At 44.9% G+C, this 18,758-nt stretch overlaps 1 protein-coding gene across 5 annotated transcripts in view; it reads right to left on the minus strand.

The window, feature by feature from the left end:
* Nucleotides 1-501: 501 nt before the first annotated feature.
* LOC119443027 (uncharacterized) overlaps nt 502-18,758 on the minus strand; it is a 130,492-nt gene continuing 112,235 nt past the window's right edge. For 4 of the 5 annotated variants that reach the window (XM_049660454.1, XM_049660451.1, XM_049660455.1 and 1 more), the window contains exons 12-14: nt 17,571-17,759; nt 2,972-3,212; nt 502-651 (exon numbers count right to left, since the gene is read on the minus strand). In XM_049660454.1, coding sequence (XP_049516411.1) covers nt 630-651; nt 2,972-3,212; nt 17,571-17,759 — 452 coding nt within the window. In that variant the 3' untranslated portion in view covers nt 502-629. The remainder of the gene's footprint in view (nt 652-2,971; nt 3,213-17,570; nt 17,760-18,758) is intronic. The other variant, XM_049660452.1, reaches the window with a different exon arrangement.

Genomic DNA, 18,758 nt, shown 5'->3' on the forward strand with positions numbered 1-18,758 from the left:
GCGCCCAATCGAAAAGCTTGCCCTGGGTTTGCGCTGCTAAGCAGACTGGTCGCTGATGCCTGCACTTCTCGGTAAAAGCACGTACTCTGGAGGTAGCTAGGTCATGCGTGGCGATATAAGCGACCTCGTTGGGTTGCGTGACACTTGCTGGTGTTCCCGTGGCGCAGGGTGGAGCCGCGTTTGGGATTTAATTGCAGAGATCACTCAACGAGGAGAGGCAAGAGTTGAGGCGTCTTGTTGCGTGTTGCACAGCATGCTTAGACTGAAGTTGCCTAAATGTATCGCAAGAAATAGCTGAAGCGCACTTCGGAGCAAACCGCTTGCGCCTTCTACAGACTGCCATGTTGGGCACGTGTGAACTTTGCTCACCTGGAAAGCGGACCAGCGTTTTTTTCGACTCCACGGGGCGAAAGTCGGCCACACTCATCCCTTCGCACCAATAATAACCCTGCAAGTAGGGGTTGTCCTGCGTGATTCCATCGATGACCAGCGTGGTGTCGTGGCCGTCCGGAGTACTGGTACGGTTGCCCTGCACAGCGATGCCGTCCTTGTACCAGAGGACACTGCCAGGAATGATTTCGGCTGAGACGCGGCACGTAAGCACCACACGACGGCCACTGTTTCTTTGCTCAACACGCAGCCATGGTGCACCTGGCAAAGAAAATTACAATAATAATGCCGCTCGCGTACAATCAGGTTCTCGTAATGACTCGTTGACCCATCTAATAGGTGTTTGAGGGTCCTTTCTAACGAAAGGATACGCGGTTTCATTATTCAAACCATTGACTATTGTTTCGTTTTCCAGCATTGGCTGCTATATGCAGCCGAAAGCGCTCATGGAGGCTTTCGTGGCCCAAAGCTATAATAATCGCAGAACATAGACGTACGACCAAAATTCCGGATAACAATAAGCGAATCAGCGACAAATCCTAGTGAAGGCCAGCAGTGATGACCATAACTACAGGTGTTTGGCAAGAATACGGAAATATCTGCCTAGTGCTGTCTATTAAGTGTACCTGAACAATTTACTTAACCAGAAAGATATGCTAAATTACAAAGGCTCTCAAAGGCACATTATTTATTGCAGGTTTGTGAACAAATTCGTAAAGCATTTCATAAAGACGGTACAATACAGTTTGAAAGCAAAGTTATCTTCAGTACATAGTTACCCGCAGGGTGCCTCAGGTATTGGCTCAATAACCGACGATAAACACCTTTAAATAACTAAAATAATTCACTAAAAGACATTGAAATACCTTTTGTGCGCATGTTAGTGTGTAATCAAAGCAAAAAAAAACGTCTAAGACGTGGCCGTTTAGCAGGAATCCTAAAAGTACTAGCGCCAGCGACGTACGACATATGTGCCCACAAAATGTCGCACAAAAAGCAGCGGCTTCCCATGCAGGGGTTTATCACTGTGCACGCTCTGTTTTGTCAGCGCTGAAGGGCCGCCATGTCTCTGGAGGAAAGGGGGGAGGGGATACAACCCCAAGGACCCGTGCGCCTCCTTTGGATCAGATATGATTACGAACTGCTGCACCTGCTAATTCCGTCAGCGGAAATATAACCTCACGCAAATTTCGCTCTTAAAGGCCTCGACGTTGCCCTATTACTTTCTCAGTCAGAAGTACAGCTTCGAGGCGAAGCCGCGCCGCATTTGGCGCATGTTTTTTTTTACGTTTTGCTGTATATTATGAAGAAACTGGTGTTCGTTTCGCCATTATATTTCCAAAATGAAGTCTTCATCGGCTTAATGCTATGATCAATAAATCGGCATCTATTCAGGAAAAGTAAACGAACTACTGAAGCGTTTTTAATTACTTCTTCAACAGTTCTTTTTAAAGCAAATACGAGTAAAAGACATGCTCAGTTAAGATACAAATACGTATTTAGCGACAAATCATGGTTGTTCAGGGAGAAGACAAGTAGCACACACAATCTTATTAAGTAATTCAACTTTTGGTTGGGAGAATGACAGCAATATCTTTGAGCGAGTGCCAGAAAATGCGCGCTACAACGAAGCAGCATCTGTGCGCCGGGGACGAACGGTACTGCTAACTTTTACTGATTTAACGTCCCACAACAGACTGACCATGAGAGACGCCATGTGGTGGAGGGCTACGGAATAATTTCGCCCAACTGCGGGTATTTAAAGAGCCCCCAAAGCTCTTTAGACAAGCGTTTTTGCATTCCGCCCCATAGAAATCTGGCCGCCATGGTCGGGAATCGAACCCGCGACATCGTGCAACACTAGCCACGACGCGCCGGGTGCGCGGCTTTTGCTCCGTTATTGCAAACGTTTAAGCGGAAATGAAAATAATCTTGGGAAATTAAAATATGAGAACAGCATTCTTTTTTTAACTCTTCAGTGCGGCGAACAGCAGACCAACAAGAATTCACAATCGTTTCGCGAAACGTACAGCACCGCGATTGTTGCACACCAAACAGCAGAAGAGAAATATTTTTTTGCTAGCTCTTTTTTTTTTCATAAAGCACGTCTAACTGAAGTATCCATCCGACCACTTGACAGTTAAGTATTCTGAGCCCCACGATGAGAATAACTATGCTTCCATGTTTTCTATATCTTTGGTATTTATACGAGGCAGCAGTACTTGTTTACGTTTCATGAGCACATGTTTATCCGCTGCAGCATGCTTTAAGCATGGCTACAGCGGGGTACGCGAACCGCCGACGAAAAGCTTCAACAATCAGTAGTATGTTACACTAATCGCCATGACACAAAATTATCTCACGTCAAATGCAAAGCTAAAGTTCTCGAATACAGAAAATGACTTGGCGAGATCCTGATTTTCGTTTTTACCGTGCGTGCCACCGGTGGCATGCGTTACTTGGCCAATTTTATTTATTTCGCGTGTATATGGTAGTATGCTGAGCGTTTAAAAGTATACTGTGCAGCGCTCGCTCGATAGCGACAAAAGAGGAGAGATCTGTGAGAAAAACCATAGCGGACCTGTTTGCAGGTCCGCTTGACATATTGAGGGAAGCTTTCGACGTGGATTCTCGAGGGAATATCGCATCGTCAGACTCCGTGGAACGGAATAGCGATCGACGAACAGCGTTCCCGCGCTGTGCTTGTAGTCCGTCCTGAGGGTGCCAGGCGAACTCCCGCATTGGATCCCCGTTCTCCCACTTGTAGACGCCGCCTGGAGACCTCTGCAGCCCAATCCAGTAGCGGTCGAACTCGCGCGGGACTGTCGAGAGGTGACAGAAACATGACATTTATGAGGCTGCGTTGGCTTTGCTGACTCCTCTTTGCAGCATAAGTACTGTCGACTGAATTCAATTTAGGTGAGTTTATTTCCCTGGGTATAGATATACCAGGTGTTTTTCGTTTTTTTTAGTATATATAGAATTTTTTTAATCGTGAGCCATTGCACTCTGTGAAGGTGGATAAGCTGTTTACTAAGCTGTTTACTAAGCTGATAAGCTGTTACCTAAGCTGTTTAGCACACGACACACAGGCGACACAAAATGGGGAGGCCGCGCATAGTCCGGACTGCCGAGGAGCAATGCGCCTACTTAGAGCGACAGCAGGAACAGAGAAGAGAATGCAATCGTCGCCGGGAATGCGCACCACACGCGGCCTCCCTTTACGACGACAGAATGAAATTAAAAATGGAGAACGGCACCCTGTCTTAATATACGCGCGCCTGTGCCGCCGCTCCAGAAGAGCAGCAGGAAATTAGGCACGAGAGCGGTTGCATAGCCGACGCGGGTCGGCAATGTCTACGCACCGCCAAAAACAGAAAGTAAAAGCCCGTGGACCTCCACCTTGCACAACGGTACCAGCGGGTGATGTCGACGCCGTCGTCGTTGGTGCTGTGGGCTCGTGGGACCCCAAGAACGACCCTACCATGCGAAGGCTCTGTACCCGCTCATATCTCAAATTATTTAAGGAACTGGTTATGAGCGAGGTGATAACATCATCTCGCGAGATATATCACCACGATGTGACTCATCGGTAGCTGTCACCTCGGTTGCCGCCTCGGCTGCCATCTACTTCCTCAAAATGCCGACGTCAACAATTGGCGGACGCTGCTTGGCCCTTCTTGTGCCCTTGCCCCATCTGTGGACTCTCGACTCCATACCATACTCACTATACCCTGCCATTGTGCCCTTGCTTAGTTGTTACTTACGCTTCCTCTTTTTTTGAACCTTTCAATAAAATCCTCTGTTGTTGCCCTTGTTCCTGGGACCTCTTTGGGTCCCAGGTGTGACAAAGGTAGTTCAAAGGGGCGTTATAGGTCCCTGAACCCACTACCCGGAGTCTACAGGGGTACGTCCTGAGAACTTGTAAGTGGACTCGCCTTGTGAACTGACTTTGCACTTTGTAAATTGAAATATGTGCCGTAAAGTAACTAACTCACACGTTAATTAGTGACATATTGTTAATTAGCCGATTAAGCATTTAAATTTCTCACGCAAGGAATTTCCCCGTCTTCGAGTAATCCAGTTCAAGGACTACTACTGTATCAGTAGCTACCACAGGCGATTTCAAAAATTTCTGAAAGGTATGACAAAAAAACTAAACACAAAAAGAACAGCTGCTTTATATCATGGTGCAATGAGTTCGTGGCGTTCTCTATTCAATATCGGTTGCTCTATTATATCAATTCTGTCTATTCAAAATTTCTCTGGAAGAATTTGCATACTAAAGCCTGCTATAAGGAACTTGGTTGAGCGATACGCTCTTACCCACTGAACACACACTGGTCTATAAGCCGTCTTCAATACGTCTTGAAAACCATTTTAAACGTTTAGAAGACGTCTTGGAGATGTTTTGGCAAGATATTAAAAACTTTTTCAGGACATCTTACCAAGATTTTGTCGAACGTCTTAGAACGTCTTGTAGCCGTCTCTAAGACCGTCTAATGCACCGCCAATTATGGGATATGAGACGTGTTACAAGACGTCTTGTAGACGTCTTAAAGACGGTTAGAAGACGTCCTGCAAGACATCTTGGGAACGTTCTAAAAACGGCTACAAAACGTTCTGCTGGACGTTTTGAGGATGTCTAGAAAACGTTTTTAAATTATTTAAACATCTGCCGGTAAACTAAGGCATGACCTTTTCAAGTCGCTCGTATTTAGCTAATTAAGCCCTAAATTTTGTTTTACAGTATTTATAGTATTCACAAAAGCTAGTGACAGTGAAAATAAACTTGTAGAGGACGTGAAATCTGAACTCGACGTAGGTTATTTCAGCACAAAATGTATCCACAAAGTTACCAAGTCTTCACTTGGAGGAAAAAATGTGAAGAAACAAAAAAACAATAAACATGGTGACTGTGACTGTGACTATACAGGGTGTTTCATTTTAGCTGCACCAAATCTTTAAAAATAGCCTGTGGCAGATAGCACAATTATAATCCTTGATCTAAACTACGCGATGAGGCGTCCATTACTTCCACGAGAAATCAAAACGCCTAATTGAGTAATTAGCATAATTACGCTAATTAACTTTTTAATTCATGATTTTACGGCACATCTTTCAATCTACGAATTATAGCCGCTGAGTTCGCAAGGCGTATCCACTTGGAACGAATTCTCAGGACCTAACCCGTTTCGAGATAATAATTTTCAAAGTGTCCGACGAAATGCATGGGCGTTCCAGTTAACTTTGTGCTTCAATGCACAAAACAGCGTTTTCCTCAAAAAGTTAACTGGAACGCCCATACATTTCGTCGGACACGTTAAAAATTAATATCTCGAAACTGGTTCAGTCCTGAGAATTCGTTCCAAGCGGATACGCCTTGCGAACTCAGCGGCTATAATTCGTAGATTGAAAGATGTGCCATAAAATCATTAATTAAAAAGTTAACTAGCGTAATTATGCTAATTACTCAATTAGGCGTTTTGATTTCTCCTGGAAGTAATGGCCGCCTGATCGAGTAGTTTAGATCAAGGATTATAATTGTGCTATCTGCCACAGGCAATTTTTAAAAATTTGGTGCAGCTAAAATGAAACACCCTGTATAAAGTACAACGGACTTGACCTCTCCAAATTTTAGTTCAACACCTAATTTATTGTCAGCTAGCGGAAGCACTAGCACAAAGATGACATTTAAAATAGACTCTTGAAGCTAAAATTAGGTCATATTGCAATCCAGATGATCTGTCTCCTTCCGATGTCGACTGTCCAACAAAATGTTGCTTAGCTTCAGTGATCTGACTAGAAAAGGCATACACTGCTCATTATGATAACGGTCCGGGATGACCCAATATAATTTACTCACCTTGACAACACTGATCTAGATTTGCAGATGAAATAATATTACCAACACTATTACAGAAGTTTTCCTTGCATGGATGTTTGGCATGCACAAGAATTTAGATACACAAAACACCCTTCTATTATAGCATTAATTATAAAGGAATTGAGTGTCTTCCTGTTAACTACTAAATATAGAAACCAATGAGAATGTTCCTATTCCTGGCAATATTGGAAAAAGCTCAGCTTTACCGACAGCACCAATCTCTAAGGCCCATTTCTTACAACCCACCATAGCGTCATTGAAATATTGGCAAGGCCATAAAATTGATAACGCGCGTTAAAGCCACGCTTAACATAAAGCATAAATAATCACACAAATGAAGCACTATAGTATCCAAAGGTTTCAAAGAATTTTTAATAAATCAATAACACGCCACTACATAAGCAAAATGTTTCTAATTGACCTTCTAGAATTTTGCATTGTGGCTGTGTTATCACAAATTGGGCACTTCGCGATTCAGGGAGCTGGCTTAGACATTTCCACAGGCTGATGCACCCGCAGAAACTTCAGCGTGTTCCATTGATGCTTGACCTCAGATTTGGCACCTGCAATTAGAAGGTAAGACAAAAGATTAACAAATATGTTACAGTGAAACTTCGTTATAACGAAACGGTATATAACAAATTATTGTATACATCAAAATTACCATTCCCGCTGAAATCCCCGAAGATATCGATGTTTTTATAACCTCGTTTCAACGAAGTAAAATTATCCTGCCAATAGATAAACCAAACTTGATTTTTCTCCGAAACAAGAAATGTTCGACCCTTGCAGGCTCGCTTCCGCTTTCCGCAGGTTAGAGCACACATTCGGTGCCGACGTTTAAAACTTTTACGTATTTGCCTTGAAACCACTGTCGAACACTGGTGCTTGTCACCACTACGCGTAGTTGCGCATAAGCAGACTCTAGATCGCCATTGCAATTCGTCTCACTGCGGCACCGCGTAGGCTAGTTAGTGCAGCTATAGGCGTGGCCTCGGAGATTGCGCCGGTGCAATTTCAGAGGCCACGCCTCCCTGTGTGTACCACGTGCTGCTCGAACACGACGAACATTGTTGGTGTCGCAGCGTGCAACCTCTTCAACCGCGTTGCCGTTTCGCCGGTTTCGCGATGCTACAGACGACCTAACTAAAAACGGTAACGAAAGATCATCACATTGAAACAGAAGGCAGCTATCGTAAAGGCAATCGTGTCAGGTGCTAAGTGGTGTGTTAAGGACGCCGAAGTTTCTTTTGCTGTTTTATTAGAAGTTCAGCGAGCACGTGGTCATGTAGTGGTTCTCCTGGCCGAAAATCCGTCTTCTTCTATGCAAGTTCTAATTTGTGTGCGACATTGCGCATATGTTGCAGTGAACGGCAGTAATGGATATAATGATGTAATTTTGGCTCCCCCTTCAAGTTCGCTATAAAAAGATTTTATTGCATATGACTGATAAGAGTTCCCACTCATTTATACCGCAGCCATGTTTGCAAAGAGTAATTGTTAGAAATCCGACCTAGGCATCTTCCGTATGTAGATGCAATAATGCCATCGTTGCGATTCCGGCTTATCTGTAGCCTCGGTAGCAAGCCCCCGAGATACTACCATGAAATCCGGATTCTTGGTGATAACGACAGCCTTGTCCAAGAAGGCCACTGCCACGTCCTCCGCAAGTACGTCGCAAGCGCCATTTTTTGTTTTCACATCATACACATGCTGCTCAAGCCCTTTTTCGAAATTGGATCTTTTGTTGATGTAAACGTAGTCGCAAATTGCGCCGAAAAACAATTCTACAGCGCGTCCTTCACATGTACCAGTTCATGATGCAACGTGCAGGCATATATGCGCCGCGCATCATATGTTTTCAGAACACGTGGCAAGGCCTTCTCTTGGGGTCACGTTGAATGGCAGCGTCAACTCAAGGACGCACGGCCAAGCGAGGTCACTGGCCAATCTGAACGATGTTCTACGCAACGACTGAAACACTTTCGGGGTAACCGCACTCAGAATGTCCGCGACGCACTTGGAGCCTGGCGCGTAGCCCGGATATGTTTTTTTCGGGGGAGGGGAGCTGAAGCACCGCAATCGTCTTGACTACGGTGCTTTGTTGTTTGTAAGCTCCCAGGCGGCGGACAACCGTTGAGACGCGCATGCCCATAATAGCCGCACGTTCGAAAGATATGCACCTTTGTGAATAGGCGACGTGCCAGGCACAAAAGGGGGGAAGGGCGCCATCCGTAAAAGCAATTTTTTGTTTGGGGGGGGGGGGGGGGGCGCAAGCTCGGTAAGCCCCCACCCGCTACGACACTACCCTGAGCGTCCTGGTTAGAGCAAATTTTCCGGGATCGTGTAAGATTTGTGCTTTAATCCTGGCGACCAGATTTCTGACAATGACTTGCACAGATTACGTCCCAGTCAGCATAAACGGAAATTTTCATTCGTTCCATGAAATATCGTTGAGGCCTGCCACATTGCTGACCACGCACCCTCGAGCTCACACGACCCTCGCCTGTCTCTTGAGTGAGCAAGGCCATCGCAATTGTTCTGAAACCCTATGAAGTCAATGTCCCACGTTTCGGCCCACTAGTTGCAGCATGAACAGGCAGATGTGAAGATGCACGAGATATGTTCCAAGCGTTGTATGCAGAACAGCCTGCGCGAACCGCGACAGCTTTACATCAGCGAAGCAGTCATTATGAAAGCGCTTGAAGCAAGAAATCCATGTCAAAGAGATGAATTCGAAATGAATCAGAAGTGAAGAAACAATGTCGTTTCCAATGACCTTGCGGAGCACGTGGCAACCTGAATATGCCACCGACGAGACAAGGCTTATATCATTGCGAAAGAAACTGGATTTGAAGGGAGTTTCTGGAATCCCTTGCTATCCAGACTACAAAAAACTACAGAAAAAAACGCTGTATCGCAACAATAGCAATATCCCGCCTGCATACGCAGAATGCCGTCATTTCGAGCAGTTCGTGTTGTGAACTAGGCTTCCGTACGTACAATTCTTATTAACACCATTTGATCGGCGTCCTTTATTTTTTCTTCATGTAACATGAACTCCAGAAGCAAGAGAAAGCATAAGCCAGATGCAGCATTCAATTTGAATTTATTATCCTAGCTGTTGCAAGTATGAAAGTCAATGTGAGCAAAAAAACTGAAAGCGGCAAAATTCTACGTATTAAACATTCTTGTGGATTAAATTAGGACAGGTAGATTTGTCAAGAACCAAGTGAAGCAGCATAGAAAAAATTCGCCCCAAACTAGCAGTTAATGAGGACACAAAAATACAAATGCCGCACATACAGGCCACACTTAGAATTTATTTATTTAAAGGCGCAAACGACAGGACATTGCATCCGTGTGTTATTCTGAAGGCCAACAGCTTGTTCTGTCATTACTGAGGCCGCAATGATGTATTCACCTTCTCCTGTCATCCTCGCCTCAGTGGTAAGCTCAACCTACTCAGCGGTTGGTTCAGCTTACCGATAACAGCATACTCAATTAAAATGACAATTACATGACAAGCGCCATGGGCTAGTCATATCACTACTTCAAACCATTACATTATTAAGCACCTGGAATAGCATGTCAGGCGAATAGCCAGGCTAACATCTCCAGCATCTCATTAAAGAATGTTTCTTTCTCTCTATGTGACACAGAAAGCAGCTTATTAGCGTAATGGTTTGAAGCATGTGATATGACTGGACCATTGCGCTTGCCCAAGTGCTATCTGCCACATGCAATGTTTTTTTTTCTTTTAATTGGGTTCAGTCTAAAAAAAAAAACCTTCTAGAATGAGAACATACGGTATGTTGTCATTCTACAGGCTTCTTTTTTTTAGATGAACTAAGTTTTAAGAACATGTGGGCAGACAGCACAATTCTGCTGTCTAAATTGTTCTAAATTACTCGATGAAGTGGCCTATTCTACGAAAAATCAGAAAGTTTAATTCAGCAATTGGCATAGTTAAACCAATTAACTTTTATTAATTACTTTAATGCACATATCTTTATCTACGAATTGTAGCTAGTGATTACGCAAGGCACATCGACTTAGAACATATAAAGGAACGGAGAGCATGGCAACGGTTTCATGATACGCGGTATCAAATTTGCAGAAAAAATGCACTGTTTCTAACTTAATTTTTAAGAAAAAGCTGTTTCATACATTGAAGCACCCACTAACTGGAACGCCAATGCATTTCGGTGGACACATTCAAAATTATTATACCGAAACAAGCGTAGTCCTCAAATCTCGTTCTAAGTCGATATGCATTGCATACCCACTTAGCTACAATTCGTAGATTAAAATATGTGCTGCAAAGTAGTTAAAGTGTTTATTAGCGCTATTAGGTAAATTATGCTCGTAAGGTAATCGCCGCCTTATCGAGTAATTTTGATCAAGGTTTATATTTGTGCTGTCTGTCACAGGCAATTTTTTTATTAGTGCAGCTAAAAAAGACCACGTATATGGCAACATATATTCCGCTCTGGAACAATAATGCGGCCTGACTTGCAAACTATATTTCCGCATGTCTATGGAACAAGAGGAATGAGAAATGCCCTTTTCAGTGTTGCTAATAAATTGCCTTGCGATAACAAAGGCCTATCGTTATGTGGATCACAGGAAACCACTCTCTCATGCATCGTTCCGTTTTCCAGCGCTTCAGCTTGCTGATGGAACGCTGCAAGTCTCTCATTTTGCTGCACGCTTGACGCTACGTTAGAATAGGCACACATACCTCAATTTATTTAATTATCCAGGTACCTCACAGGTTCCCACTGGAACATTAAATGAAAAAGCATATACCATATGCCGCTCTACCATTGCCGCCAGCTACCACTTGGTTTGCTTGCATTGCCTAAAAAGCACGCCACGCGTACAACTTGCGAAGCTTAGCGGGCATGCCCCAACGAGACTTGTGCCTGAGACCGTCACGGCAACGGTATAAAGCGATGTATAGCGCTATGCTAAACGTTCGTTACAACCCTCAAATTTCAATTTCTATTCCGTTCCAGAGAAGTGCGTTGTAGGAAAGCGCTACATAAGTAACATTTCACTGGCGATCCCATAAAGCGCTGATGAAATAATGGGTAAACAAGAGACAAAGCAGCAATTCACAACAGCGTGACCCGCCGTGGTGGCTCAGTGCGTTGCTGAGCACGAGATCGCGGGATCGAATCCCGGCTGCGGCGGCCGCATTTCGATGGAGGCGAAATGCAAAAACGCCCGTGTGCTTGCGTTGTAGTGCGCGTTAAAAAACCCCAGGTGGTCAAAATTAATCTTAATCATAATCATAAGTGGTTTTGACACGTAAAACCCCCCAAAGAAGTAGAACACAGCAGCGCGCAAACACGTCGATGGCCTGGCGATATTTCTTTAACCAGAGAAACCAACAAAGCCAAAGGTGGTCAAAATTCATCCGAAGTCCCCTACTAAGGCATACCTCATAATAATATCGCGCTTCTGGCACGTAAAGCACCAGTTTTTTATTAATTTTAATTACGAGTTCACCTAAAGTTTTCTTTTCAGCCCGCGAGATTTAGCATATTCCCATTCATGACTTGCAGTACGAAAGCCGACGCGAACTAATGTAGGCCATCCACAATTTTTGGGTCAAATGGATAGCACGAAAGAAAATTATGCGCAAAACGGCGTGTTCCCGAGTCTGCATACTTGAGCAGGCACGCACAAAGATCGCAATATTTTAGAAGTGCCAACAAGCAATCAATAGATTCGAAGCGTGAGTGACTGTAGCTCGACCGAATGCGCTTTACACAATTACATCACCATCACTAAACGCAAATGAAAAGAATAAAACAGGTGGGGTCATACGCAACCAGTACAATGCGAGTTGAAATGTAACACGTTGCAAGCAAGCGCAGTAACACGTAACAGCGAGATCGCGATTTTCCGCGAGAACCATGCGGATCAAGATTGAAGGCGGGAATATTTTTGAACGGCGCTACCGCGCCACCCAGGAATTCAATAACAATAAACATGCCAAACAAATTATTTCGGCCACGAAAGTTTGCCTGATCGCGTTCGTGATCGCCAACAATGCGGGAATGGTGGGCCACTGGAAGAGCAAGCAGCGTAGTTTTAGATCGTCAAACGAGTGACTGTAGTTGAAGCCCTTAAGTTTCGGCATACGTACAGCAGCAGCTGTGATGAGCCTGTCATGAATAATTAACTCTCCTTAACGTTTAAAAAATTAATTATGGGGTTTTACGCACGAAAACCACGATCTGATTATGAGGCACGCCAAAGAGGGGGATTCCGGAATAATTTGGACCATCTGGTATTCATTAGCGTGCACCTAAATCTAAGTACACTGTTGTTTTAGCATTTCGCCCCCACAGGGACGCTAGCTGGCCCGAGCGCATTCCAGAGACTATGGATGACTGTAATATAATTAGGAATTAAATTTGTCAGTGTAGCACTATATCTTGCACGTTGTCAAGATCATCGAGAAAAACAAGAAAACGCGTCATGAAGTAGCTATTCACAATGTGAAAAAAGCAAGCATTATTTTATCTGTGAAATTACATGTATCAACGTTTAATTTAATACCGCGGCAAGCTCTCAGTATACCTTTCGAGCGCGTCGCACAAACGTGGCATGCCCGTACAAAGGGCATTTTGGGGTAACAATTCTCAGAAAAAAGGCACTTTCGTGCGGTACTCACTTTTTTGTCGGTATCGATGAGGCAGAATCCGCTTTCCGAGTCAAAGAAGCGACGCCGCCTACTCCGAGGGTCAACAATGGTCCTCGGTTAACGCATTGAAAACACAAAATGAAGAGCACGCGAGCACGCTCTGCGAGTGTTCTAAATCGAAAACAAAGGCGCGAACCGACTTGCCCGAGGAACCGGCGCCGCTTCCAGCCGTGAAAGATGCGAAGGGGAGAAAGATTGGAAAGGCAGGTCTTGAGAGAGAACGGCAAAGTGAGGTTAGAGTAGTCGAGAGAGAGTGGTTGTTAAGAGGAAACGGCGCTATGCAGCCAGGGCCATCGGGCATGGAGGAAGGTAGAAAATTCCAATCTCATCCTCCTTCCATGTCTGCCAGTCGCGGCGCCGTTAGCCTTTCGTTAGCACGGAGAAAGGAAACTCCGGAAACGCGCTCACGTAGAGCGCCCGCACTGAAACGCGCAATGCTTGCAGTGTTAGCTCCGGATACACAGGCACGGCCGCTGGATAAAAATGTGGTTGATCCCTCTTATATAGGAATCGGTATAGAACACGAAAGTGAAACGTGTCTTCACAGAAGTAGTGTAATGTTTATTGCACATTGATATATAATGTCTATTGGTGTTTTGTGGCTAAAGCACCCTTAGGCGTTGATGCACCCACGCTGACGCCTGGTGGCACGTCTCCTCCATCACGACTACCAACGTCGATGACCATGAGCAACCGTCGTGCATATGGAAGCTGCACTACGCTGCACACGCTAGCACAACGCGAAAGACGAAGCACGTAACTGACACACTAATACAACGCGCAAGACAAAGCACGTAACTGAATCGTCACCGAGTCAAATCAGCGCGTACAGCGCGTCGTAATTGCAGCCTCCGCGATCAACTTCAGAAACATTTTCAGAGCTAATTGCGGAGGCCACGCTCCGCTGTGCTGAGTACGGTGAACGCCACCTAGGTGGCGTTGGTAGTGCTTCTTAAAAAAAGGTGCGGCCTGCCGCGTCGGGCGCGCTGCTATGGGAGCGAACGTGACGGCCGTAGTTGCATTGTCGGCCGCTTGGCTGGGCCGAACGGCGCTAGCTAGGGGGAATGGAACGCATCGGCTTGCACGCGCGACAGCGTTCCAAGCGCGTTCCTGACGCATTTGCTATGCCGATGCCACACAGCAGCCCTCCGGCCTGTGGCGCCGCGGCGGATCACACCATTTTCGATGCACGCCGCAGGCCGCACCTTTTTTTTTATCCAGTGGCCGTGACATAGGAATGGTGAAATCGACATTCTCGGCAATCGCTACACCGATTTCGATTACGTTTTGTTGCGATAGCAATTATATGGACACTTCAACCGGATTTATGCCGTCGCCGTCGCCGTGATGTTACGTATAAAGTCCAAGGGCGATAAAATCGTCGCCGCGCGCCGTATGCGCGAGTAAAAGCGCGCGGAGAACGCGCGCTATCACGGTGAGCGAACGCACGGCGGAAAGCAAACGCGGCCGTCGCACGAAAGGCCGGGGGGTATGGGAAGGAGGGAGGCGGGGCGACGCTGTGCTGAGGCACCAAATGCATATCTTGCAACCGAGCACAGGGGAACTGGCCACTCAATCTCCAACGCGAAAGCAAGAAAGCGGGAAGGCAGCGCAGGAGGGAGGGAGGGGGGCAGCTTCTACTCTGCAAACAACTGGGCTTGTACTTTGCCCGCTTGCGCTGGTCGCCCGCACCGTCTCTTATCTCCACACGGCTCTGACCGTTGTAAGCGCTGTGCATTCGCCGCTCAGTTTCCGTTGAAGCAATAGACCGCACGAACCTTCGCCCGCTGCGGCGGCTGCGCTTGCTGCCAGCGTTTTGACAGCCGTTGTCTGCGGTCATTCAGTGTGATCTATTCATGTTTGCTTGACACCACGCTTGTTAATTCACTTAGTACGTGAATGTGTCCAACTTGATACAGCCGATAAAACTAATATCCCTATTCCGAATAGCTCTCTACTAATTTGCTATCGCAATTGATGCTTCGCCTTTCGGGCGAAACAGCGACATTTTTTTGCATTTAAAATAAAATGTAAAATCAAGTATGTGCTAGAAGCAGGTGTTGATTAAATGTCGCGCTCTCCTTTGAAAGAGTCTCGGAAATTTCAAAGTATCAAGTTGACAACTATGCGACATAGCAATAATAAACGATATCGCAATTTTGTAATGTGCACCTAATAACACATCCAAAGCAGACAAAATAGATTCAGTATACGCGGCTCTGAAGGATACATCTAATTATCGAATGTGATTATTTTTTTGCAGAGTCCTTGTAAATGTTGGGATAAGTGCACGTGGACGGCAAACTTATTTCTAACGCAAATTTGCCCGTGTTAAGCGTTCCAATCTAGGGAGACGCTTGCATAATACCCCCCCCCCCCCCGCCATGCATCCGCTGTATATGGTTGTACTGAGCTGCTGACCAACCCTGCTCAGTCCTGGTGACTGAAATATCGGTTTTGGTGCAGAGTTACGAGTTTGTTACGTTCGCGCTTCTATTGGGAAAAATATTCCAAGTAAATATACAAAGCAAGGTCATTCAAAACATTTCAAATACGTCGCAAATAAGCATCGCAGTATTAAAATTTATGGAAACGCTTACTATAATATGTGGCGCACTTCTAAAATCGCAGTGCTGTGGTTGGAAATAATTGGGCAAGACGAACACGTCCAGATCAAAAGCATGATATGCTGCTCTCCCTCCAAAGTACGCATTATTATTTATAGCGCCAACTTTAGCTACAGCTTTTGAGCGTAAATAGGTATTTAATTTCAAAGAGCGATGAAATGAATGATTCAGTCTCACAACTTCGGAGTACACGGTGAAAAGCGTTATAAGGAATTTATGAAATTGCGATGTACTATAGTTTTTTACTTGATTGAACAGCTGACAGCGGAATTGTGATGCAGCTCAATGTGCAGATTTCGGTAAGAGTGAAAAACTGCCAAATAACGCGCTGGCGTGGAGGTTGAACTAGCACCGTACGAAAAACGCCGATTGTGACAGCCTGCAGAAAACCGCACAGGTAGAAACCCGAATTAGGGCACGCGATCTTCTGCCGCAAAAATATATCATTGGACTCACCTACTCATCTATCTGAAACTAACACTCACACTAAATTTGAGCAGCACGCTCAGCGTAGGCACACGTTTTCTGTTACTCGCCACGGTAGCTAAGTGGCTATAGCATCGCGCTGCTGAGCTCGAGATCGCGGGTACGATAGGAGCGAAACGCCACAACGATCGTGTGCTTAGAATGATGTGTATCTTAAAGATCCCAGGTGGTCAAAATTAATCTGGAGTCTCCATCTACGGTCAGCTTCATAGTTTAGGCACGTACAATCCTTGCATTTATTTTTCACTTCTGTTTTCTCATTTAACGTGGTTAGAGGCCTTAGGTCTTGTAATGTACGCTGACTTCAATCTAGCACAATTTTTTAAGTTTGCTTCATGTTTTTTTCTTCGTGAATACGTATAGACAAAGGCGAACGTGTTACTGGACATACAGCACAACGACACATGTGCAGCTTATGGAAATGTGCACCTTACAAGGTGGTAAAATGACATACCAAAAGAAAGGCAGTGCATGTACATGTTTTTAAGTACACGCTATGTGGCCAGTATGGGTGCTAGATATCTAACAACCTTATAACCGGATACAACTGTATAAAGCAGCGGAAAGAACCGAAATGCATATTTTATACATATATCTGGATAATGATCCGCACAGATATTTTTAAGACGTTTTTACAAAACGTTTTCTAGCCGTCTTAGCAAGATGATAATAAAACAGCTTACCAAGATGCCTTCCAGGCGTCTTTCGCAGGACGTCCTCAAGACGTACATAAAAGGACGTTTTGTAGCCGTCTTGAATAGTTGTAGACGTTCTAGTTCATTTTGCCTGGTCCAAGACGGCTACAAAACGTCTTGTGTTCAGTGGGTTACATAACATAAATCAAGACGAGAAACATAGAAGCAATTGTAATAGTGCAACACAAACAAATTAAAATAGTCACCGCTGCACACATAACTGCATGCTGTGCCTTGACACCAATTACATAAGTGGCAAAAATAAAAACAAAGCTACTTGAAATATTCGTTTTCACAGAACAGCTGCGGTAAAAGAAGAAAAGAAATGTCAGTGGTAGAACAATTCCGGACAACTTGGTGAACTGTGGTAAATTTCGTAAAGTAGTGTAAACTGGGTGTTCAAAAGCACAATCTAAGGTATTTCTCAACTAGCCCTCTATTGCCGTTTATTTATTTAGAAGTTATTCAACGAAAGACGCAACAGGCTATGCCCTGTTGCATAAACATAATTTGCAAGACATAGCGAAAGGGACACAGACTAATATTTCCCCAAACTGAATGCGATCACCACGGTCCGGGTATCTAAGCCATAACTCCTTGATTATCGGCAAATTGAGCAAATAAGTCAGTGTGGTGCGCAATAAAAAAATCGCATATGCAATTAACACCAATTCATCATATGGCACTAATTTCTGACCACGTGTGCAAAACGATTTTTTTTTCACAATGCGAACAAATGAACAGGTACAATTAAGTGCACTTACCTTGTCGTGGAGCGAGCAGTAGCGCAAGAGTGTAGGACAATGAAGAGTTATCCACGAAAGCCAAGTGCCCATTACTGGCACGACACTTCTCAGCAGCTTGGTCGTAATCCAACGGCGACAAATTTAACCACAGACAGGTGTTCTTGGTCGACAAGTCCAACCACCCTCCTCTCGGACAAGGATTGAGGCCTCGAAAGCAAAACGGTAAATGCATTGAGACAACAAATACGAATAGTGTGAGTGTGTAATGCAAGACGGATAATCTCACGCGTACCTAGAATCGACAGACCAATGCAGTAAGCCTAAATTGCCCCTATGATGCCGAGATGGCCTGAAGTTAGTCGAGTTGGTTGTCTGCACGTTGCTTGTTTGCGAGTGTGCTTTTCCAGTATGCAAACTGTGGCTCTGCCTTGTACTAATAGGCTCGGAATGTGCAAAGGGCCAATTTATATTATAGCAGTTGCAAAATATAACAATTGAGAGCTGCCAGCATCACTTAGCATTTTTTTCTTTCCTTACTCTCTCTTTTTTTTTTCTTTTTTTTTTTGCTTACAAGTTCCGCGGCAGGCTCCGGGGAGCAGCGTGGTTAGGCGGCAGTGGGCTGCAATCACTTTCTGTTTTAGTAAAGTATTCGAGATACGTAAGAGGGTCCATAAGTTTAGATGCAAAAACAGAACGTAGACAAGTTCGCCGGCAAGTGCGGCACACTTTCTCATCGCAGCCCAGCATAGCACCCATGTGTCACGCTGAGACTCTTGCCTGTTGTACATAAATGCTAACAATCACCATTGCACCGTCGTAGTTTGCACAATAGCGGAGCCACAGAGCAAGAGAGTCCTTCAAAGCTGTCCCCCACAACGCCGCGTGATCAAAGCGGACAGACGGGTGTACCGTCGGGAAAAAAATTGTTCGGAGAAATATATGTGGACCCAGCTGTCACTCCATACTGTTTTCGAGGGAAGATGATAATAATACGGATTAACAACTTGTCATTGAGCCCCAGGAAAGCAGAAAAAGGGCAAAGCCTTAACAAATTAGCGTGCACGATCAGAAAGCGTTGTTGACGATACGAAGAAAAATCGAAAAATAACAAAACTGCCAAGTACCTCAGCGCCACCATAGCTAGGCACAAAAAGTACAAAATCGCCGCAGAGAGTCAGAGAGAGAACCAAAATGTATTTATTGATG

This window comes from Dermacentor silvarum, chromosome 1 (assembly GCF_013339745.2).
Source record: "Dermacentor silvarum isolate Dsil-2018 chromosome 1, BIME_Dsil_1.4, whole genome shotgun sequence".
Taxonomy (NCBI): Eukaryota; Metazoa; Arthropoda; class Arachnida; order Ixodida; family Ixodidae; genus Dermacentor; species Dermacentor silvarum.